The sequence below is a fragment of the Equus quagga genome, chromosome 3 (genome assembly GCF_021613505.1).
Source record: "Equus quagga isolate Etosha38 chromosome 3, UCLA_HA_Equagga_1.0, whole genome shotgun sequence".
Classification (NCBI taxonomy): Eukaryota; Metazoa; Chordata; class Mammalia; order Perissodactyla; family Equidae; genus Equus; species Equus quagga.
In genome coordinates this window covers 35774749-35801052 of record NC_060269.1, presented here as the reverse complement: position 1 = coordinate 35801052, position 26304 = coordinate 35774749, and the positions used below count along the sequence as shown (strand labels likewise).

The 26304-nt window shown below is 38.1% G+C and overlaps 1 protein-coding gene across 2 annotated transcripts in view; it reads right to left on the bottom strand.

Moving 5' to 3' along the window:
- ARHGAP10 (Rho GTPase activating protein 10) overlaps nt 1-26304 on the bottom strand; it is a 290156-nt gene that overhangs the window by 38009 nt on the left and 225843 nt on the right. For both annotated transcript variants that reach the window (XM_046657071.1, XM_046657070.1), the window contains exon 19: nt 14271-14421. In XM_046657071.1, coding sequence (XP_046513027.1) covers nt 14271-14421 — 151 coding nt within the window. The remainder of the gene's footprint in view (nt 1-14270; nt 14422-26304) is intronic.

Sequence of the window (26304 nt, the reverse complement as noted above, 5' to 3'; positions counted from 1 at the left end):
TTAACTGTTATTTATTTATTGTTATGTAAGCCTGTCTGGGGAAAAAAATCTCCAAAATCACAGCAGACATTGATGAGAAAACATAATTTGACGTATAAAAACTCACCCTAAGTCCAGAGAAATAAATCTCAAGGCTAAACACGATCTATTTAACTTCTGAGGGTGGCTTCACCACAGTTAGGTGGACTCTCTTCCCAGCAGGGGGCAAACAAAGTTTCTGTGGCTAACATCCACCCCTTGTCCCCTCTCCTCTTGTGCCTGGATTCATTCTCCTGTCATTCTGCATTGTAATTATCCTCCTGGCATTCTGCATTTTCTATCTTGTAAACAGACTGCTCAATAATAACCAATAAAGGCCTGCTTAAAGTATTTCAACTTCTTCTTTGCCCCTTTGGTGTGTCTGCTTTATGGATGCTGTGTCCAAGGAGGGCTCAAGCACCAAAAATTTAGGCTTAATGTCTAAGCTGGAGAGGACTGAGAAGGGGGCTAAGAGAGAAAGGATATCCTCAAGGACAAACATTTCTGGGTAAAAGTCACAGTGGGAGACAGACTAACAGCTCTGGGAATGAAGCTGATGGGAAAAGGCTGAAACCAGGAGGGGATTATGAAATGCTGCAGGAGGAGGAGAGTTTTGTTTGTTTTGCTAACTTACATAAGCCTGTTTAAAACGTAACCTTTGAACTAAGCAGGAAATACTCATGGCTGCCCTAGTTTTCACCATGTGACAGATTATGACATCAATAAAATCTCCTTCTATCCATAGTGGTCTTTCCTCCTCATGTTACCCAGGACATATCCCAAAAAAGAAAGGAGTGCCTAGTATCAAGAAAAGTACTCCGAAACTCATTTCATATATATCCTAACATAATTCCTACTTTGCTAAAATGAAGTGTGATTTGCCATATTTAACCTGTCAAAAACTAGTTTCTAATACTGCAATAAGCCAGCCCTGGTGGTCTAGTGGTTAAGATTCGGCACTCTCAGCACTGTGGCCCACGTTCATATCCTGGTCAGGGAACCACATCACCCATATGTCAGCTGTCATACTGTGGTGCCTGCATGTTACTGTGATGCTGAAAGCTATGCCACCAGGATTTCAAATACCAGCAGGGTCGCCCATGGTGGAGCTTCTAGACTAAGACAGACTAGGAAGAAGGACCTGGCCACCCACTTCCGGAAAAAATGGCCAAGAAAACCCTATGAATACAGAGGAGCAATTGTCTGATACAGCGCCAGAAGGTGAGAAGATGGCACAAAAAGACCAGGCAGGGTTCCACTCTGCTTTGCAAAGGGTCACTAAGAGTCAGAATCAACTCAATGGCACTAACAACAATACTACACTGCCTAGTGTAAATTAGAATAAGCCAAAATTTATGTTTTCCCTCCCTCCGGTTCAATATGCTTGTGGACTTGACATTGTAAATAAAACCTAATGCTAAACAACAAATACGGAAGTGACTTGTATAAATAAACTAAATCTGTCTAGCAGCTGGTGAGAAGCTTCAGATATATGAAACAGTACAAAGAAAACACTTCTCTACCAATTTTTATAAAGCCAGCATGACAGATGGGATGGGGGCCAACAATGGAATTTTAAGGCTGCCAGAGATGAAAAGATATAGCTACCATTCATTCGTTAATGATCTGCATGTGAAGAGTAGCGTGCATTAAGAAGTGCTGTTCCCTGAAATGTGGTTAACACAGGTCAAAGTATACTGCTTGACTCATAAGATATAAGAGATCAGAGAACTCTTACTGGATCAGAACAATAGCCCATCTACTATGGAATTCTACTTTTAACAAGGACATCCAAGGACACTCGAGTTGTCCGTGGCCTCACCCTTCCTACCCAAGTCCTGAAAGTACATCATAATGTCTACTTGCTTTCAAATTACCAGGTGAAATTCTTGTAGACAGTGAAACTGTCTGAGTTTCAACTCCGACTTTCAGAATAGCTTACCACTACTACTCCAAAGGGTGGATTACAGTTTTGTCCAGTATTTTGTTTTTGCGTCTTGTCCTTAGCAGTAGTGTTCCCATAATTATGGACTTACAGACACCAGGGTGGCCAGAGACCTAACTTTGCTGCGAGACTGAGGAAAATGGGAACAGGCCACACCAAAACAACAGAGAAGAGCAGCCTGTCTTGCCCAGCTGATTTTCCAAGACGAGTTTCTTCCAAGTAGCTCATTCATTGGTTGCTGAAGAAAAGTGAACGGGCTTATTTCTCCACGACCTACAGAGATGCTTGGCTGGGCCAGCAGCTCCCGGACTCCTACGACCTTCTCTAACTGGAAGCTGCTGTAGACAAATGGGATGACTGGGGCACAGCAGAGCAGTCTGTGAGCAGCGTAACTGAGACGGGTCATGGATACATGCAGAACCCAATTAACACTGAACCAGCCAAAAAAGATCCAGCCCTCCCTTCACATCTTTCCAAATGCTCATCTACTTCGACCAAAATGGCCAAAGAATTGAGATAACTTGCGTTATGAGGTACTATCAATAGTAGCGTTAAACAGCTAAGATCTATAGAAAGAAAAAGTCCAAAGCAAGACAAAAATGAAAGTGGATATATTTTTCAGGCCAGATATTTATTCCTATCCTCCTCAAAACATAGGCCACAAGAATTACACGATATCTTATACAATCATTTTCCTTAACTAGAAAAGTACACACTTGTGCACACACACACTTCCTTTCTTACACTAAGTAGAATAATAAGGATAAGTTAGGGAACCCAAAGTTCGACTTTGAAATTGAACTTTTAAAATTGCTGATGTAACTGGGTATCTTTCTTTAAAAAGAAAATCCAACCCTACCATTCAAAGGGAATTCTTCTTCACTGTCCATAGAGTAGTAGGTGCTAAGTGTTCACTGGAAACCAGTCTCGATTCTTTGATCAGAAAATCTTCCCTAAGTCTTACATAGGGAAAAAGGGGAGGGGGCTTAAGAAATTAACAGTGCCAACTGCCCATTAAGGAAAGAAAGCTGATTGTGTTTCTCAGCAATGGGAGGTACACTGAGACAGGTTATAATTGCCAAGTGGAAGGAAAGGTTCCTAAAGTCCCACTTACCCCAATTCTCAGTTCCGCTGCAAGTTAAAGCAACATCACACTGGGTAGGGCGCAAAATGTCCCAGTTCTTCTCATTTCATTTTGCCCTCATCACACAAGACAAACCATAATGGGAACCGTAACAAAGCTAAATAACATGCAGATTAATGACAGTCAGTGGCTAGATGAGAATATGCACTCAGGGTAATACAATTTCTTTATTTGGAATCACTTCTAGGAAAATGAAATGCAACTCTCAATGGGATAGCCTCCTACCCCCCCAACCCCAAAAGCACCAAAAACAAAACTACATATAGATATGCATCCCCCCCAAAAAAACGAGTGAAAGAAAAAAAGGGCAGCTCCTGCCCTATAAATTAAAGTGTCACACTGAGGCATGAAAAGATGTAATGAAATTGCCATAAAATTATAAAGCAGATTTTATTTTCCATTGCCTAAATATTTAAAAATATAAGCATAATGTTTGCCCAAAATAGCTACTGGATGGCTAAGATATGTCAAAAGCATACGCTCAGAAAAGCTGATGAGAGGATCAGCTGTGTTATAATCATGACATAAAACACAGAGCCCATCATAACGTTAAAGCAGCAGCTAATAGGCATTAGGTTACAACTCAGGAACCACCTCTACTCTCTGCAAAGGTCGATGGAAGTCTGTGGCAATTCAATTATAAAGTGAGTAAGACCAGTTCAGTAGCAATGTCAATAGAAGTCAAAGCAAATTGCTTTACTCTGTAAAGCAGAAAGCATTTTTATGTCATCATCACAGTCCTGAGGCATTATTTACAGACTGAGATTTCTGCCTACATAAACAAACAAAATCAAAACCACCACTGTTGTTTTGTCCTTAGAAACCAAAAAGTAATCAGATACTGAATCAAACTGTCTTCCATAAACTTCTGAGGAAGCCCAACACTTTGACAGCTCAGGAAATTTAGAGCCGTGAGCTCAGAATGCAAACTCTAGTCCAGTGGAAACAATGAGGGCTCCTGGACTTAGCTCTTAACCTGTCCTCCTCTCCTTGCTATTCTTCTCACCTAAAGCATATTAATTATAGCTAATTATTTATTAACATTAATTATTATAAAAATAATTATAATGTAATATTATAACATCTTAATTGCCAGATTAAGACGCTAGCAACCAACACATCTAGGTATTATGCTGGACAAAAAGAACCCAAACTGAAAGACTAAGTTACATTTTCTTTGAAAGTATACCACATAGGAAAGTATATTTGAAGACCTGTACTTCATACATCAAGCCATCAAGAAAATATAAGCTAAAATTCTTGAGCATTTACTAAATTTTGGGTGGTTTGCAGCCATTAATTCATTTGTTCTTGGCAAAAATCATGTGAAATTTTATTGCCAGAACTCAAGAGGCTCAGAGGGGAATTTGCCAAGATCATAAAAAACAGGAGGACAGGGATGTAAATCCAGGTTAGTTTAAACCCAACCTAAACCACAAATAATTCTACCATTCAATAAAGCCCTTAGCTGCCTAGGCGTTTCCAGTGACGGTGATCCCCAAAGTGCTAGGACGTTTAAAAAGCAAATCCAACTCTACTGTTCATAAGGGAATTCCTCTTTACTGTCCTTAAAGTAATAGGTGCTAAGTGATTATATGAGAGCAGCCCAGGAAGAAGGTGAAAGATAGATTAAATCTAACAGGAAAACACTAAGCAGTAAGAGCTACCCATTCTCCATGTGTGGCCAAGGAAGTCTCTCCAGATCAATTTTTGCTGGGACTCCATATGCTTTTCTTTAGGGCTCCAATTCATTCTCTCTACTTCAAATCTGAAATTTACACCCAACACATCAAGTATCAAGCACGGCTTGCATCAGTGTTAAGCTGAAACTTTTGTAAATGAAATACACATATACGTATGTATGTGGTGTGTGTGTACATGTATTTATATGTGTAGCTATGTATGTGTGTGTATAACAAGCAATATACTACAGGAAAAAGGAAGAAATACAGATAAGTATAAAGAAGATAATCATCAGGCTCTCTCTCCCTAAAGATAACCACTCTCATAACTGCTTGACATTCTTGCACATTTATTTCTATGCTTATACATTTAGTTACATAGTTTTTCCTTCAGAAGTGAGACTATTCTGAAAATTCTGTTTTATCACTTTCTTTATTCATTTAAAAGTATACTATGTGTATTACTTCTGCGGAAACATTTTTATCATCATTGGAAGGCCAGGCGCCTGTGTGTGGTTCATAAGGGGCCTGCATCATCTGCCTGTGTTTGGCTGTAGAACACAAAGCCCTCTTAGGAGTAAATCCGCACAACAGACTACATGAAATACTATACAGCAGTGAACAAGGAGGAGGGAGGTCTCTTTGTACTGACATGTTTTATAACACAAGATATACTGGTGTTATAAAATTTTTAAATATAAGGTATAGAACTAGCTTTTGGGTGCACAACAGGGTAAATAAGGATCTATATTCATATTTGTTTATATATACATAAAGAATTCTGGAAGGGTAAATAAGAAACTATAGGTTGAACCACGTAAAACTGCTGCTATTCAATCATTTTGATGTACACAAATAGCAGTTTCATATGCTACGACCCTACTAATAACAGTGGTTAGCAATTCAATTGGAAATCTCAGCTCCGAAAGGATTTAAGAAACAACAGGTTGAACGACATGAAATTCCTGATGCTTTCTATTTTTGACCTACCAAATAAAAAAAAAAGAATTTGAAATGGTCAATATTAGATGACCCTGGAACTAAAAGATGGCACTTATATATGGCTCAACCTATTAATATCAGTGGTTACAGATCCGGTTCACAGATGCAGCAAGGTGCACGAACTGAGTTGATGGGATGGAATGGAGACTTTTCATTTTGTATCAATTTATACTTTTTGGTGTTTCAAACCAGTGAAGATATTATCTGTTAAAAAATAATTTTTTTAATAAAAGGAAGAGAGAAGAGGAAAAAGAAAAGTAACAGTAAAAACCACTATGTTTGGGCAGCATCAAATTCCTGGTTGTGCTCATGTTACACATTTCTAACAACCAGCTAAAGAATCAGGTACCTGTGAGATCCACATTACAACTAACGTTAAGACAAGGGATTTGTTCATTTAGGTAAATGGTTGCATAAATCATGATAAAACATTATCACTAGAATAAAATGTTTGTTTTCTCTTCCACCTTTCCATGAAAATAGGCCCTCTTTTCTCCTGGAGGGCCCATTTTTGTCACAGTGTTTATGTCTCAGGTTAAAAACCATACTCATCTCTGGCTCCTTCTTCTCCTTCCTGTTCATCCTCACAACCATAATTCTGATTCCCTTACAACAAAACTAGCCACTTTTTTAAATGAAAAAACTAAGAATCATTCTCAAAATTTTAGAAAAAGAATAAATCACTGGTGCAGCCACTATGGAAAACAGTATGGAGATTCCTCAAAAAACTAAAAAGAGAACTACCCAGCTATCCCACTACTGGGTATCTATCCAAACAACTTGAAATCAACAATCCAAAGTAACATATGCACCCCTATGTTCACTGCAGCACTATTCACCATAGCCAGGACATGGAAACAATCCAAGTGCTCATAGACTGATGACTGGATAAAGAAGATGTAGTACATATACACAATGGAATACTACTCAGCTAGAACAAAAAAAGACAAATTCATCCCATTTGCAACAACATGGAAAGACCTGGAGGGAATTATGCTTAGCAAAATAAGCCAGACTGAGCAAGACGAACACCAGATGATTTCACTCATATGTGAAATATAAACAAACACATGGACAAAGAGAACAGTTCAGCGGTTACCAGGGAAAGGGGGGTGGGGGGTGGGCACAGGGGGCAAAAGGGAGCATTTATATGGTGACAGACAAGAAATAATGTACAACTGAAATTTCACAATGATGTAAACTATTATGAACTCAATAAAAAAAAAAGGTGGAGTAGGAAAAAAAAGAATAAATCAACAAATTGTTTGAAATGCACAGAACATCTCTGAAAAGACTGGAGAAAACCGCCGATGTTTGTTGACTCCAGGGAAGAGAAGACTTTGAGGCCGCACTGGTGTTCAGCACTTCAGCAGGGTGTAAGCAACCCAGCTCTGGGATCAGGCCACCTGGGTTCAACCTTGACTTTGTCACTAACCAGCTGTGAGACTTGGTGAGTTATTGACCCTCTCTGTGCCTCAGTTTCCTGAACCATAAAACAGGGATGACATACCTATAGGATTGTTACGAGGATTATCTAACTTCAATAAATATTGCTAAAAACAGTATCTGGCCTATAATATGGTATACTTAACTGTTCACTATTATTACCCTCTAAATTTCGCAAGCTGCTCTTGCATTATTAAAAATTTTAAGAAAAAGAGCGTACTTTTAAGATAACTAAGATAATCAACAGAGATTTAAATAATCACTATTTCTATTGTCTCAAAGGAAGAAATAAAATCATGACCGTAATCACATTTCAAGCTCAAAAAATCATGCTGCTGATTTTAGAGAACAAATATTAGTACATGCAAAATGTCTGCCCAAGAACTCATTTTCATAGGCTTGAAGATGTTTTCTTCATCCTAGGGTGACATTGGACTCCTTCTAAATACTGCTCAGAAGGCACACAGGAAGCCCATGGAAAGCAGAAGGAGCATCTAGAAGGAGCCAAGCTGCAAAGTTGCTACCCAGAGCTCATAAAAGGCAACTAGAGATGAGTAGTTACAGGAGAATTCTCCAGAGTTGACTCACTCTCACGTCTTTTCTGTTTCTTCAACAACTGACAAGGATTCAGTAAGCAAAAGTGAAATGGCCACAGGTTTGTTCTGTTCTATTAATTGTAGACAGCACCCTTATTTGTGGGAATTTTTATCATGGGCCCTAAGAGCTTTCTGAGTAACAGAAGTCACTTGGAATTGGCCACACTGAGATAATATCTTCCCCCTTCAAGATTTCTGCTCATCTTCTTGGCTACCAAAGAAAACGTTTCAAATCAGTCACTCTTGACAGCCTTAAAAATTCTGTTTCATTCAGGATAAACAATACTTTGGTTGGTTTGAAAAGATGTTTCTTAGACAGCCCAGCTACCTCCTACGCTGTAAGAGTTTCAAAGAGGCTATAAAGAGAGTGACAGCTGTTTGAATTCAGAACTAGAAATTAAAATAAAAGCTATTAGGAGTGAAGAAAAAACCCACACCACAGGGAGACAAGCTTTAAAGAATTTTTCTCTCTTCCATAAATTCTAGTTACCTGCCATGAACTTATTTTCACCACAGAAACAGCCATGGTATTTTTTAAAGGCATTAAATAAGCTTTTTTCCCCTCCAGAGAAAGGGGAAAACGTTCATCCCACACAGAAGCATAGTTAAGATTATATAGGAAGTCATATAAGAAGTTGCCTTGTGCTTTGTCACTGACATTAGCGGGGCTGAGCTTCTGGGAGGCTTCTGGGGCGACGCCAATGCAGGGGAGGCAGCTTGCATGATTTATGGGCACGTCACAACTCAATTACAGCCCTGAAATTTCTGGCTGCCTTTTCCAACTCATTGATCTCATCATTGTAAAAGTGAGTTAAGAAATAATCTGTCTACATAGACTGTCACTGATGCAAGCCTGGTCTTAGATTTAACTTCACAACACAGTGATTCCATGTCAAGGAATCATAACATTGCTCGCAGGAGATGGCAAGAGGCCTCAGCACTAGGGAAGTTATCATTCAGAGCCCACCCATGAAGTGCTATGCAAAAAGAAATGGTAAGAATCAAGAGAAGACTGCTGAGCTTAAGACACAGATCAGCTTGTGCCCAGTTACTTAGGTTAATTATAATTCTGTGTCAAGCTGGTCAGCTATGTCTACAAGGAAACATCAACACATGTAGAATGTCACTGAAAATCCATGTCAACAATGGTTTTACAGTGGTTCTTCTCACACGTAAATGTCCTGGTAACATTTTGGGGAGGACAGGGTAACTACAATTCACTTACAAAAGCATGCTTTCACGAAGGCGATTTCTAAAGATACTCTGTTGGGAACTGAGATTAGAGAACACGTAGCCGCCATGACTGTCAGCTATCCATCCTTGACGTCCACTGAAATAAGCATCTGTTAGTACAGTGGTAGCATCCCATTCTTTTATGATGAGCCTATGAAGGAATGTGGATATATGTCTGTGCGGTAAAGGAGGAGAAAAATAAGCTCTACATTGTTCATGGTTATGAGACTATGATTTCTCTAAGAAAACACAGCACTTCAGTAATTAATATTTCTCTTTCCATTGACTTTCTATATACACTAATTTTATCAATATATTTTACACTATTTTTACTACCTATTTTCCAAAGCAGTTATATATAAGAGTATGTATTGAAGACACTAACAAAATGAGACATTTCCTTCCTTTGGATGGAAAAAATGGTCTAAATACTTTAAAAAAAAAAAAAAAAAACACCTCTCAGGGCAAAAATTAAGATATGAACCCAAAGATAGATTTACCTATGAGCCTAAAATGTGGCCGATGACATCTATTTTTGATCACTTGCCTTCATCCTCCACATCTAGTCAGTTAAGAAGTCCCAATAACTTGATTTAACATCGCTCCCAAATGTCCACTTTATTTTCCATTCCTAACGCTGGTTCAAGCCCACATCAACCTAAGCTAAATTACGTAACCAGCCTCTTACCATGGCCTTCCTGATTTCTACAGAGAGAGTTGGCCTACTCTGGTTTTAGAGGCTGATCCATATCAGAATATGTTCCTCCTTAGGATAGCAGGAAAATGATCATGCTTCATTGTTTATCCATCTCCCCTTCAACAGTTGTATTTTCACTTTTTTGCTTAGAAGGCTCTGCATCCTCGTCACGGTATCTACCACACTGTAGGACTACAATAACACATGTTCGACAAAATGTGTTGCAGTTAGCACATCCGGGATCCAAGTGTGAAAGTGCCAACCCAACGATACCCAAGTAAGACCTACTCTAAAATAATATCAAATCCTGCCAATTGGCTTGCAAGATGATTTTGTTTTCAACTTGCTATAAATCATATTTTTTAAGTTGCCTAAATAAATAAACTGCTACATCATGTCCAAAGAAGATAGGCACAGAATACCTAATTACCCAAGAAGATACAAATAAAAACTAATCCTGTGAATGTCTAGTTCTGTTTAAAATTAGCACTAGCAGAAAGGAAGAAAGGGAGAGCGTAGTCAAAATTCAGATGGTATTCATCTTCTCTCTCACTTCCCAAATCTTTTAAAATTTTTCTTCTGCCTCAAATGAAAAATAAAAAAGAATATATCTCATATAGCCTCATGCACTTTCCTTGTCTTGGGGGACTTTGAACAAACACAACAGTCTCTCTCTATATAAGAGGTGGTAAGGATACAAATATGGAGTGGGCAGGAGAAAACATACATACAATATATACTGAACTTTTTCAGAGTTACTTTATTACTGGTTCTAAGGAAATAAAAACACAGAAAGATAAGTTAAGAATGAAATGAAAGCAAATCTTCGATTTTTTACCTTCTTTTTAGCACTTAGCAGCTTTACCTCATATTTTGCTATTTCACAACAACTGACTTAGCCAAATCTACTCAGCTCGGAAGTTCGTCGTTAAATGCTATATGAAAATGAACAATATGGCTTCTACAAAATAATAAAAGACAAGAATTTCAGTAAAGACTTAACGGCTGCTCTACTTAAATCTAGCTAGATGCTATATCCATTTCAGTTCATGTTAATTATCAACAAAGATCTTTAAGCAAGTAACTAGAATTTTAAAGTCTTTTGCAAATAAGTTTAATATCACTTAATCAATATATTACCAAAAACAATGAGCACTGTATATGCAGTATAGTAAATGTGCCAAAGCCAATTAAAATCTTTGCCAAAGTAAAGATACATTAAATTGATCGTCTCTCAATTGGGGGACGGGGTGTGGCTGAATATAACATCATAAAAATCATGTTTATCAGCAGAGGGTTTCTCTCCTATTTCACACCAGCTTGGATTCTCTGCTTCCACGCCTAGCCTACACTTCGGCTCCTGCTAACAGGCTTGCTGACTCTTTGATAATAATGACTTTTTGATCTGCCTGATGTTAAACTGAAACCAACTCTGAGTGTTTTCCGTGGTTGGTTGTTTGGTACATCACATAGTTTCATACTCTACTCAGTGTAAAAGAAGAAATACCACAAACCACTTCACTCAAATCTCTGACCAAATCATAGGGCTGAAAAAAATCTCCAGTCATCCAATACAGTCCCTGGAATCTTGGCAGATAATCCACTTAATTTTTACACAAAAATTATTTGTCCTGGATTTTATTTTAACTTATACTACAGTCAGTAACTGGGGGAGAAAGACATATTTCCATTTAAATTTTCTATCACTATCATATAAACTAAAAAGTTTGGAAAAATAATCAACCAAAGTTGGCTAAAATGCATACCTTAACCAAAACTAGATAAACATGGGACATGACTCTACCACTATCAGTAAGAAAAAACACCAAAAAAAGATTAAAATTTTTGAAACCTTCAAATAGAGTTGACAATTAAATGGCTCAGGCTACTGAAAAAACATATAAGTCCTAATGACAAGAATAGATTTTTTTGAGGGGTAGAGTTTCAATATGATAAGTGATAGTCAAAAACACAGTTTAGTATCCTTTCCTTGTATGCTTCCTTTCAAAAGCATATTCACCACCTCTCTTCACTGATTTCCCTTTTTTGAAATTTTTTTTTTTTGGCTTGAGGAAGATTGGCCCTGAGCTAACATCTGTTGCCAATCTTCCTCTTTTTGTTTGAGAAAGACTGTCACTGAGCTGACATCTCAGCCAATCTTCCTCTATTTCATATGTGGGATGCCGCCACAGCATGGCTTGATGAGTTGTATGTAGGTCCACATCCAGGATCCAAACCCGTGAACACCAAGCCACCAAAGCAGAGCAGGAAAACTTAACTACTATGCCATTAGGTCAGCCCCTCTCTTTTTCATAGAATATGCAAAATATGGACCTAACCAACCCTGTTCTCTTGGAAATAAATCTTTTTCACACAACGTGAGTTTCGCTAAAGTTTAGCTACAAATAATGGGGGAATAAATAATAGTTTTAATTGCTTTATCTTATAACTTCTAAGATAAAATAAAATCATTCCATGACCAAAATCATGGGCTTTCCTCATTCTGACAACTTCCCCCCCACAAAAAAAAAAATCCAAGCTTGTAATCAAGAAGAATTAAAGTTATAAAATACAAAATGTAGAATAAAACATCATATAGTGAACATGAAAACAAACTAAAGGAGTTGAAGATATGACAATCTTCTTTCTTCCCTTATAATCAAATAATTTTTAAGAATTATTATAAGACCTAAAAATTAGGAAAGCTATGACTGTACAGCATCGTGAGTATTCCCATAAAAGATGTGCTAAATACCACTTTTGCAGCTTCTTACCCACTAATAATCACTTAATCCAAAAATCAAAATATTAGTATACTCTGTACAAGTGATTGGATATTATGATTCCATTCCTAAAAATACGAAAAAAGGAGATGTGATTCTAAAATGAAAGGTCCTTCTTTGGCCATTTCTTTTATAAAATACAGTCAATTCAATTTTGCTCAAGGGCCAAAGAGCCAATGTAGGTATTATTCTGTCTTCTTGACTTCTTTTTCCCCTCCGACTTTCAACATTTGCCTCTTTCACTATTTATTAACACTTCCACTGAAGAACAAGTGAGATATAAGAAAAGGTGCAATTCAAACCAGTCAGTTTTACTCCTTGTTAGCAACTCTGTTAAGAAAGAGGGAAAGTGAGAAAGAGAGAGAATAAAAATGTCAGATGGGCTGAGAAGCTGAAACTAACGTCCAAAAGTAAGCCTTAAAATTACAGGTTGATTTTAATGACTCATGCCCTTCCTCTGGAAAATAAGGATCTGACTGTAAAACTAATACTTGTATCATATGATTAGTGTCTTAAACAATTTAAAAGAATACCAGAAGGTCTTAGTACCCAGTGTTACTACAAGAAGCATTCTGAGTCATCCTGCAGAGTCAGTTGATGTGACGACAGTTGTCACTCACTTGCATGGATCTTTGGATGTTAACTACCTGGACATGTGATTACACAGCTGCTTATGATGAAGGCGTTGTATTTGTTTCTATCTTCTTTCCTCCTCCCTTTGACAATCATCTCATACTTCCAAACCAACATAACCTCAGTAGCTCAAAAGAATAAAGGAAAGACATATACAGATACACACACACACATACATACATACACACACACACACACACACACACACAAAGAGGATGAGAAGAGGAAGAAAAATGAAGACTAATTTCAAATTCAGGAAATGTCCTCAACAGGGGTGAAGTCTACAACAAGAGTCACAGTTCAGACATGTATTCTGCAAACGCAGCCTTTGAGACCATGATCATCTTATTCTCCACACCTACAACCACATGGTTACAAATCAGCAGTTGGTGGCCTCTCCATGGCTCACAGTCTTGTTTTGTAGGAATCAGCGTTTAAAATTCAAATTTTCAGGCTCTCTTTAAAAACTAGGCAATCTGGCAACACTGAGACAATGTGGCCACTTGACAAAAATTAGCTGGAACATGGTAGCCTGGATGGGACGTGAGAACTTCCATTTGCCAGAGTCCCGCTGTAGCTCAGTTCACTCAGCCTGGCCCCCGAACGCAGGTCGATTTGCCACCCTTGCCATATGATGAGATATTTGCCTTAGGAAAAGTCAGAAGAATGGGGCAAGTAGGATACAGAAGCCATAAACTCCAGTGCAACAGTGAACTGTGCCTTTAATCTAGATGCATTTCACATTAGACTCTATCTGCTCCTCTCATAAAAGATCTGCTTTAATTTTAGTTCCCCTTCCATTTGTCTCAGGGTTATGTAATCTCACAGGAGGTCACACAAGTCTCCCAAAAAAGAAATTTAAGCTGTCTTTTAAAAATAAAAAAAGAACCATGCATAACAAAGACAAACACAGAACTGAAACTTGCATTCTCTCCCTGACAAGAAAGCTTTTCCCTGCTAATCTCAAAAATTATAATCTTAAGGGGGAAAAGGAATTAAAACACAAACGATGGAAAACCAAGGCCTGCACTTGGGACGTCATATCCCTCCTCAACACACTGTCAAGCAGAAAAATATAATTAACATCTTACCATCTTCCAGCTCAAGACACAGATTATATACAGCCACGGGTCTCTTCGTCCTCTGGCCTTGTCTCTTCGATTGCCTTGGTGGAGCATTTGGGGGTGATGGTGACAGGGAGACCGGCTCAGGGAATGTGGCATCAGGCAGGGTCCTAAAAATCTGCCATCAAAGCATAAAGGACATTAATTAATTGTTTCCCATGAACAGAAACCTGTGTATTACAACAGTAAACCGGTATCAAACAACATTAGATTTGGAGTCCATCCAAATGGAGCTGCAGCCAAAAATTCATTCCTTCAAATCTGGGGTATAGGTCATCCGCCTGTTATTTATTTTTTTAACAGATGATTTCAAAATAAAATTTCTCATTAAAATTAAGAAAAAGCACATCAAATTATTATATTTCAAAATAAATTCATTCCCAAACTAAACAACCATAATTATCTTTACCAGGTGTAGGCAATACCCCACAAAGTAAGGAGCCAGGATAAAACATTAAAACAAATATCCTAGTAAATTTCACACAGGGTTATATTTATGCCAAAATGCTGGTCTCAAATTTTTTAAAACTACATAAACAGAAACATATGACTGCAAATATTTTTTACACATTTAAAAATACCTTGTGCTTATGAAATTACCTTTCAGATTCCAATGTACATTTTTTTCATAAAATGTTTTGTAGATGTTATCAATGCATTAATACCCTCCAACTTCTCCTGATAATTTCCCCTCCATTTTGAAACCCAGACTATTAGCACCTTGATTATCTACAGCATCGTTCATATATCAGCAATAAGAACATTAATAAAAATATGCTGCTTCTTTGCTTAGCAATTTTGTTTTCTTTTGAGAAAAGCAATCTGTGCCATAAGGGAAGCAGATCATACAGAGGTGATTTATAATAGACCTTCCATAGCTGCCGAGACTGAGTTCAGAGGCTTCCTGCCCCCAGCAACACTGGAGACCCGTCAGCCTTCAATGAAGTCGTAAAATAAAATATTTAGAGACATCAACCTAACAGACACCGCATCTCAGAGAGCTGATGTTCCTCAGGTGGAAGCAGAAAACAGGAAGAAAGCCAACTAGCATTAAACAAAACATAAACATCAAACTACAAGAAAAGGCACTGCGAGAAAGCCCCACTGTTGCAAAGAAATTACTACTTATGCATTTGAATAAAAACAGGCACATGAACTGTATCTATGAGTGAGGGTAACACTTACATACGTGTATCACATTTAATAACTAACAACCATGTCAGAGTTATAATCTCAGGGTCTAAAAGTTTTCACCTAAAAACTAACATATACCAATAAAAATAAACAAATTTCAACAGAGCATTTGCTTTATAGTACCATACTGCCCCCTCATGTGTAAAGGGAATAAAAAATGATTTAAATTACTGTGAACAAATATTTGCTAGTGAAATTTTAATTTAGTGCTCCAACTGGTAACCTCCTAACACCATATTTCCACAGAATCTGTGTTCCAACAGGGCACTCTGGCAAATAGCAAACTGCTTATCTGCCTTAAAAAATCCTGTCGTCTAGACTATTGTCCGCAGCTGGATTTACTGCCGTCTGTCATTGTTCAAATTAAAACAGATTGTGGAGTGGCAGGATAGGAGAGAAGTTAGAGTATGACAATGGTGAAGGAGAGGAGAAAAGATTGCAAAACTTAATTCCATTGAAAGAAAACAGCACCTGTGTGTAACCAACATTTAGAATAGCTCCTTGACTTACTTATGGTTGATCTTTACAAATATGGCATGTTACTGGAATAGGAAACCAAACAAGACATTGAGCCAATACACCCAAAGCCTAAATAAACAGTGGAAAAGTTATATTCCAAGAACGGGCACTGGATGGCTGATAACCTTCCCAGCAGATCTTCCTGGAAGATTGCACTGACTGCAATGGTGCAAATGCTGACAATTGTTTCTCCTCCCCCTCCTCCTCCACCACAGGGTGAGGGGGTGGGTAGCGGTGTGTGGAGTGAGGCATGGGGGCAGCTCCAGTCTGCAGAGCTACCAAGCAAAATGGGACCCGAAAGTGTGACCCCCAATGCACCCAGGGGACTGATCTGAGACATCCGAGGGCTGGGCTTCCAGAAGTTTCCAGAAGACTTAGGACATTGCTTAGTTTACATGAGAATAACAGGGAGAACATTATTCAGCCATAAAAAAGAAGGAAACATATGTGGCAACATGGATGGAGCTTGAGGGCATTGTACTAAGTGAAATAAGACAGTACTTGATTATCTCACTTCTATATGGAATCTAAAAAAAGCAAACTCAAAGAAACAGGGAACAGATTAGTGGTTGCCGGAGGTGGAGGGTAGGGAAGGGGGAAATGGGTGAAGGTGGTCAAAAGGTACAAACTTCTTCCAGTTATAAGATAAATGAGTTCTGGGAATGTAATGTACAGCATGGTGATTACGGTTAATAATACTGTATTATATATTTGAAAATTGCTAAGAGAGTAGATCTTAAAAGTTCTCATCAGAAGAAAAAGACCTTTGTAACTATGTGAGGTGATGGGTATTAACTAAACTTATTGTGGTGATCATTTTGCAATATATACATATATCAAATCCTTATGTTGTATACCACAATGTTATATGTCAATTATATCTCAATAAAATTGTGGCGGAGGAGAATATCTGGGAATGGAGACTGGGCTTTGAGGTTTTTCTCTGGTTTGCATTTTAAAACCCCTCAGGTGATTCTTTTGTGTAGCCAAGGCTGAAAAAGAGCTATTTATATAGTCATTCTACAGCTTTCTTTACTTGTGTCAGCTGGACCAAAGTTCCAAATCAAAACACCAGGAAAATTGGCACCTGGACAGATGCAATCAACTCCTGGATCTTCCCAAATCCTACTTAGGCATAAAATGTTCCAAAGATTCTAAAGACCAACCACCCCCTCAACAAACTCTATGTTTTATTAGCATTTCAAAGAACTAACCTATCATCCAGGTTAGGTGGTATCAAAGCACAGATAACTTGAGAAGGCACTAGCTTGGCTTCGAAGTCTCCCCAGCCACAGAAGCTTAGAGATATTATCAGAACAGGGTATCTCATTTTCTCACCTGTGTAACTAAGGCCATAATACCTACATCTCAAGTAATTATAGGGATTAAATGAGATAAAGTTTATAAAATCTGTAGTATAGCACTTGGCACACAGTAACCAGAAATAGAGTAGCTACTAGTATTTCTAACATGATCACATCCAGTAAATAAAGATAATCAAAACAGATGCAGACCCCCGTTACTCTACTCAACCACCATTTTGGGAGGGCAGTAATTTCCTGAGATCTTGAATATTCCTCAAATTCAGTGTGTAGTTATTCTAAAGTGTTTGTGGAAAAAGCTCATCAAGCAACAAACAGATCCCCTTATCAGAATTCCCAAGTCACCTGGAATCACACAACAGTTTTGTGTATCTATTTCTGCACTTAGGCATTGAAATTTGAAATATGAATTACTTCCTCTTTCACTGAATACATTTAACATTTAATAAACACTTACTAGGTGGTAGGCTTTCTCCAAAGCACTTTAATATTCTCAACAATCTTTGAGGCAAGTATTGTTCCCCACATTTCAAAATGATAAAAGCTCAAAGATTAAACAATTAGCTCAAGTCTCCACTGCTTGAAAATGGTAGAGTTGGTATCTTAAGTCTCAACTCTATTTCCAAAGCCCCTATTGCCAGTTTAAAAACCAAAATTTAATTCTTAGGGGAAAAAAATCACCAATTATACTGTTCTACATCTGTTTAGAAAGAGTACAACTGGAGAATATGTATTTAGACTCACTGTCATTGTGCTATGTCCTCCTAGATGTTTCTACAATGTGCTACCTTTTATATGCATTTACCTTGTCTGCCAATGCTCTAGCCTCAGTACTCAATTTGTTTTAAGCTACAAAGCTATGCTCTCACGGTTTCTCCCTGAAACACTGGAAATGATTTAAAAGGATATGTTGGGGTTTTTTTAATTTAGAAGAAGAAATAGCAGATTATTTATTTTAAAATTTTGTCCTGTTTTTTGGCAATCTGATTCTAGAAGTTAAAATGTAGCTTATTTTGTTCTTTATCACCAAGATATGTGTCATCTTTAAATATAAAATTGATTTTCCAATTCTAGAACCACTGCAAGGATGCAAATTCCTCTACGGCCCAGGCCTCTTTCCAAAATCTTTTGACACTACTCACTCCCCTAGCATCATGTTACCTGTGTTCAAGGGCAGATGAACTCATCTCAAGCAATACTAAGAGATCAAGTTGATTCAAAACTTTTTTTTTTTTTGCAGGGTAGAAAACTTCTTCACCGCACTTACGTATTTACAACATAAGAAAAACTCAAATCAAACAACCCAATGACAAAAAACAAAACTCCACACGTAGGCGTGTCAGGTAAGCAAGCGCTTACTCAGGTCTCCTAAGAGTGCTAGTCTAAACACGAGTCTGGCACTACTGCTCAGTCACAGATTCCTCAGACTCAACAAACTGGATGTTTATGCCCATGAGAATCAGCCATACATAGAACTACCTCCCCAAGTTCTTCACGTTCTGCTTCCAGGGGCCACATGTGGAAAAGACCAGGCCACCTCTGCCAGAAATACTTTGCAGATATTAGGAAATAAGGATGGTCTCTGACAATGTTGCTTTAGTGTCCAACGCAAACCTGCAGCATTTGACTCAGCTGAATTAACAAATACTATGGTTAAAGGAAATTAAGGGAGATGAGGTAATTCTTTTTTAAACAGATGTTTCTACAGAAGAGTCTTTATTGTGATAGGAAGATTACTAACATGTTTATATATTCCTATCATCTTGAATAGTAACAGTTGCAACTCTTGGGTACTTGCAGTATGCCTAACATTATGCCAAGTGCTTGACTTACAAAGATTTGACCCCAGATTTCCTGATTCCAGCATGCATGTCTTGGTTACCACACTCCTCCGTCTCCAACATTACTCAGTCATATTAAGCCGCATTCGTATTATGTCCTCTCCGGTGACATATTTCATATAACTATGTCTATCTATAAACAGACAGAGGTAAAACCAGAAGCAGTTGGAAATCAATGCATGCTCCCCTTACTAAATCTTTAACATAGAAAAGAGGGACAAGATACAATTTCCAATCTTCTAAAAAAAAAACTACAAAATGGCCAAATATTACTTTCAGCTTCAGAGTCTATAGTGTGTTTAGACATCATCATCTTGGGGTTTTATGACTCTAAGTTGGCTCCAAGGTAGCCTGAACTTCCATCTACAACACAACTTGAGAGTTTAGCTACCATGTGGACAGTACACAGAGAGCCCTGAAAACTTTCCAGCTGTCTGTCCTTAAATCAGCACTACCCTGTGACTAAATATGGGTCTTTTACAGAAAATTTAACTAGAATTGATAATAAGGACTGACAGTGAAATACCAGTTGGGATCAGGCTTGATGCTGCAAAAATTCTAAGGCTTCATGTTTATTCTGGCTCATTAAAACTCAGAATCTCCGAGCTGAAAAGTCTCCTGGTTATCACTTAGGCCAACTCCTTTATTTCACAGTTGAAAAAACTGAGGCCCTATAGTTAAAGATTTGCTCATATTCGTACCACTAATTAGTGGCAGACTCAGGCTTTATTCCCAGACCAAGAACTCAATGCCAACTGCTATTTCCCACCTTGCTGGCTCTGGCCCTTTCTCTCCAACAGACTATCCTTCATGCACATACCTCCTCATCAGGGGAGATTTTGCTCAACAGCTGAAATTCCTCAACATGCTTTCATAGGCATTACCTGATACACAAAGATCTGTGAGGCTGACACTGGAGCATGTTAGAGAGTCTTGTTTGGAACCCTGCTGCTACCTGTGAGCATGAGGCTCTTTCCATCATGTCACAGGAGAGAGTGAAACGGGCAGCCAGGAAGAATGGAAGGGAAGACGGGTGCAGGAGACATTCCATTCCAGTGGCCATTCATCCCACGGGCTTAGGCTTTGACTGTGGCCCTGATGGACCACGAGCTTTTTGAAAAACAACTTCAATTTAGTTTACAACCGAAAAAAAGAAAAGCAAAAAGTATACTTTTTGGAATTTACCAAATTGGTTGAGTTTCTGTTTTTCTTTTTCTTTCTAAGCTTTTAGCTTTAATTTCAGTAGGCATTTTCAGAGCCCTTCCCAAGTCCTATTGGGGCATACCACATTGATTTCTGTAGTACTCTATGCACTAAATAAAGGAATACACAATTGACTTTGGTTTTTTACTTCAGGATTTCAGTAAATGATAACTTTTATCAACCAGAGTTTAAAAAATGGAACATACCCCAGAACTACCTACCCCAAACCATGGGCATTTTCAGTGGCATACACTGTAGATGCAACATCAGTGCCCTGGTTTTTCTAATGTTCAAAGAAGACCAACAGAGGTAATAATAATAATAAATAATTTTGATAACATATCAAGAACCACATGGCATTAAAGAAATTTTCATGTGTTCACTAAATAACTTTCTCCCCAATCAATTCATAAGGTGAACCTCTCCTGATTAAGCCAAAGCTGCATCACTCTTACATTCTCAGTGTGAACATATATTCTGAGTAATAAAATGTTGTTTTCTGGTTTGCAAACCTTTAAAAACACTCCAGGTGCAGTTTTATCAATTTGCACCTGCAAACGTTTGGGAAACACAAGCATATACTCTCCAAAGTCAGAAGGAAACAGTTTCCCAAACACAGCTGTAACTCTGACTTTCATTACCCAAATACCTACAAATATTCTTCAATGAATAAAAAGCCAATGCCTAGCTAGAATTGTTTTTTCAATCAATGTGTCCTTTGCTCACATGCAAACAAAAAGTTTACATTTCAGCGATAAAAGCCTAAAATAACATTGAAGAAATACAGATCCTCTATGCCAACAGTAAGGCATACTCCATATAAGACATTCCTTTGTTTCTTCTCTTCCTCCTCCCCTTCCAATTTTGATGTACAACTTCTCCCAAGGTTCCTTTTCTTCTCTCTTTTTCACCCTTCATCTTTCCAGGACTCAAGCCTCCCTTGGAAATCACTTCGTCCTAACAGCAGCGCAGAGGATCAGACCACAGGAAGCCTACCATCTGCAGTCCCCAAAGGCCTGGGGATCCCCCAAGAAGAGGCCTGCCCTCCCCAGGACTAGCTCTGGCCATGACAAAAAGCAGGACCCTCCCTCAACATCATCTAAGAAACTTTAAACTGAATGTAAGTAAACACATTTAGAACTACCTAACTCATCATTTTATGAAATTTTCAAGGTGAATGGCATTTTTCTTTTGGAATATAAGCCATGACCCCTAGTCATAATGGCCATTTCCATAGAAAGAAAGAAATAAGCCATGGACTTATTAATTCTCCAAAAGAAAATGAATGAATTTAATCATAGTGAAGAAAATATCTCCTAAAGGTGTGTATATGATTATATTTATCATAATCATCTAAAATCTCTTCCAAGTACTATGCCCCAGGCATGGTCTACATATTTAAGAGGTAATGCTACACATTTTTGTTTTCTTTTTAACTTTAGCTCTCGTAACCAAAAAATGCCTAAAGCAAAACCATGTTTTGAAGGTGGTCAATGGTGGTACTTTATGAGAAGCTGCACGAGGCAGGGGCGGGGGGTGGCACAAGTATGAGTCTTCAAATTTCATCACTGCTTCTAAAATTTATGGCAATAGCTTGGTTTTCATTTTTATTGATAATTTTTTTTCAAATAACGATTTATTCATGCTACAAAAGTGATAACTAATACATATTACACTCCTTGTAAAAATTCTGGTAAACACACCCAAAAAAAAGCTCTTTAAAAGAAGATAAAAACCACCCACCATCCCACACACAGAAACATTTCTGTAAAAATTGTGATGACTATTCTCCAGAATTTTTTTCTTTCCATGCAACTCTCATTTTAAAGAAGTCAATACATCAGTACAGCTATATGAAGACCTCAGGCTTCTAGAATTTACCAGTACTCAGTCCCTAGTTATTTGGGAGAGGGGACCTCTGCTATATGCATCTCTTAGGAGGAAGCTTTGGGGAAGATTCAATTCCGAAACACATTAGGACACAGCTGGATTTTACCTCCCAATGAAAATGCTTCTTTTTCTTTTTTATTCTTCTTCCCAAAGCCCCCCAATACCTAGTTGTATATTTTAGTTGTGGGTCCTTCTAGATGTGGCATGTGGGATGCCGCCTCAGCATGGCCTGACGAGAGGTGCTAGGTCCGTGCCAAGGATCTGAACTGGCGAAACCCTGGGCCGCCAAAGCAGAGCACACAAACTCAACCACTTGGCCACAGGGCCAGCCCCCCGAAACATTTCTAATTAGCGTTTTAGAAAACATTCGTGCATACATTTTAAGAACATTCCAAGCCGCCCAATGTTTATATCCTCATCCTTGCCAACTCAAGTGTATACGAAGGTCACACATACTGGAGGACGACACCAGCCTCTCCTTTGGCTGGCACTGTTTAGTTTGTTTTAATAATCTTAAATAGGATGAAAGCATAATCTTCACCTAGTTCCTGCACCTTAAAAAGAAAGTCTCAACAGGTTAATGCTTAGATTCTTGGATTACATGTCAGTTTGGAACTGGCTCACTCTCACTTATAGTAGCTGCGTTTGAAGTACAAAAAGGAAGATTTCTTTCAACTGATATCCCTTCACCTAGGACCAACTCTGGAACCAATGTTTCCAATTCATGGTGAATGGTGCAATGATGCCCTAAGTGTATTCCTTTAATTGGAAGGCAAGAGAACAGTTGGATAAGATAGCCAGAGAACCACACACAGAGAGCAGAACCCCTTCATCTGTACTACTGTTGACATTCTAATAATCGAGTATTCAGCACCTACATCGGTATGAAATGTTAGTACCTGTCAAATTAGGTCATGCATGCTTATCTCTGTCATAAGAAGATTTCAGGAACCCAACACTGTCTGTTATCATTATATGTTTATTTACTGCGAGATGAGCACGTTATGTTTAAGATTTTTATGTAATGTAAATCCCAACTCATAAAGAACCCATGAATTAATGCTACCACTAAAAGGTAAAAGTCTGACGAGGAACTGGATTCTTAAATATTCTCAGGGTATCTCCTAATGTATTACCATCAATTACAAAGAGAAAAAAGGTGCTTTTATAATTGAGAAACTGACAGTTACCACTCGTAGCGGTTTTAAAACATGGCCACAAATTCTTTGACACTCCGTTGATCAAGAAACAGCACCTGTGTCCCATCCCCTGGCATCTGGGCCGGCTCCTGACCACATCAACCAACAGCGTATGCAGTCATTAGTGATGCTATATGACTTCTGATGCTAGATCATAAAAGGCCTACAGTCTCTCTCTGCCTTGTTGGTTGGAACACTCCCTCAGGGCTCTGAGGCTGCCATGCTCTGGGAGGAAGCCCAAGCTACGCGAAGAGGCTTGTGTAAGAGATCTGCTCGACAGTCCAGGGCAACCCAGCCTCTGAATTATCCCAGCCCAGGCACCAGAGGTGAGTACAGAAGGCTCCAGATGACTCCAGCCCACAGCCATTCAAAACTTACCAGCCGATGCGCTTACGAAAATCAACAGCATTTATCTACCTCCCAAAAATACATAACCTGAATCTAACCATGAAGAAAGAGTCAAATTAAAGATCATTTTACGAAACAACTATACTCTTCAAAAGTACCAGTATCAAGAAAGACAAAGACTGAGAAACTATTCTAAAGTAAAGCAGACTAAAGAGAGGTGATAATTACTAAAAACAATGCATGATACTGGATCGGATCCTGTATTGGGGGGAATTTTTCTATAAAAGATACCATTTCACAACTGGTGAAGTATGAATACAGACTACCCATTAGATCAGCGCTTCTCAAATATTTATGCACATATAAGTCACCTGGAGGTGTGGTTAAAATGCAGATTCTCATTCAGCTGGCCGGGAGTGGGGCCCCAAATTCTCATTTCTAACAAATTTCCCGTAAGTGTCAACATGTTGGACTATGGGCCACACTTAGAGTCACAATATAGTAAATAACAATATAGTATTAGTGTCAAACTTCCTGAATTTGCTCTTGTTTTTAGAAGACATGTGAGGAAGTATTTAGAAATGAAGGGTTATGATGTAACAGAACTTAGCCTCAAATGGTTCAACAACAATAGCAATAATAATATAATTATATTATATAGGGTTTAGGGTATTCAAATTTTTTTTATATTATTGTTGCAACTGTTCTGTGGATCTTAAATTTTTCAAAAGAAAAAGTTGAAAAAGTATTATGTAAATTACTATCAACAAACCTACAAGGGTGCTATTTTGAGTTTAATGATATAGATGAGGAAGCAGATGCTTGGAGAGATTAAATAATTTGTGCACAATCATATTACTATTAAAAGGCCCAAGGTCATAAAGTTAAGTAATAATGTTCCTTGCTATTAACATGCACTGTGACCTCGCAAGAGTAACAACCTCTCAGGGCCTCAGTTTCCTGATGCAGCTAAATGGGTTGCACCAGACCAGATGATTCTAGCATCTCAAACACCATGTTATTAACACAAGTCAATGCACCCTTCGATCACTATATTCCTCACATGCTTCATTAGGACAGAACTTTATTCTCCTTCCACTTTCATCAGGGAACAAAAAGCTAGAGGCAAACATATCTAAACACTGTATCCATATGACGGAGACCAAATCACAGACATCTATGAAGGGTTGCATTAGTTAACCACAGAAAATATAATTTCAAAAATTTTTAAAAGTTCAGGACTTAAGCCACATATTAAATCTAAGGAACAGCAGCACTATCTCTTATTCAGATACCAGGCTTAGGTTTCATGAAAGCAGACTTCAAAATATTCTGCATAAAGTTAAGATTGCTTCCATCACTTGAGGTCCTGAGAAGAAAGCCAACTCAAAGAGCCAAAGACATTTTCAAAAATTTAATTCAAATTCCTCCACACAAACATGGACCACATGCATAAGGAAAGGGAATTGAAGCTGAGGAAATCTTTCTGACTACACAGAGACCTCAAATTAGGCTCCAGATTGATTCCTAAAGGAATGGCGATCACCTGGAAAAACATAACCAGAAACTAGCATAAGTTAACCAGAAACACGCCAATTAATTTCCTTTACTCCAGGGCTTTCATGTTAAGAAACATATCAAAATTCTGTACATCTAGATTCTAACAAGGCCTTTAAAATTGTCACTCACGATATGATATCCTTTCACATAAAATGAAGCAATATAGCCTAGCCAGAGCTTCTTAAAATTCAGCATCTCAGGACTTCTTTTATACTCTTCAAAATTAGCAGGATCCCCAAGAACTTTTGCTTGTGTGGATTATATTTATCGATATTCTCAGTGTTAGAAATAAAAATTAGAATTTTAAATTGTTAAAAAATACATATTAGTTGATTAAAAAAAATAAATCCATTACATATTAACATAAATAATGTTTTTATGAAAAAATAACTTTTCCAAAACAAAAACAATTTAGTGAGAAGAATGGCATTGTTTTACATTTTCCAAATCTCTTTAATTCCAGATTTAAAAGAAGACAGCTGGGTTATTATATCTGCTTCTGCATTCAATCTGTCCCGACATAAGATGTCACATCACCTACAGAAAATCCCACTCTACAATTGTAAAGGAATGAGGGTGAAAAAGGCAATTATCATCAAAATAGCTTTGACCTCACACACCTCTGAAAGAGTCTCAGGGGACCTCAGATTCACACTTTGAGAATCCCTGTCTTTGATGCTGATATAATAAGTCTCATTAACAAAATTAAAAATATCATACCCACTGGACTCCATTTAGGAGAACTACATTAATCTAGACGAGAGCTTCTCAGCCTCAGTAACATTGACATTTGGGACCTGATAATTCTCTGTTGTTGGAGGGATGTTTATGTTTAGCAGCATCCCTGGCCTCTACCCACTAGAATCCAGCAGCACCCCACCCTAGCTGTGACAATCAAAACTATCTCCACACACTGCCAGATGTC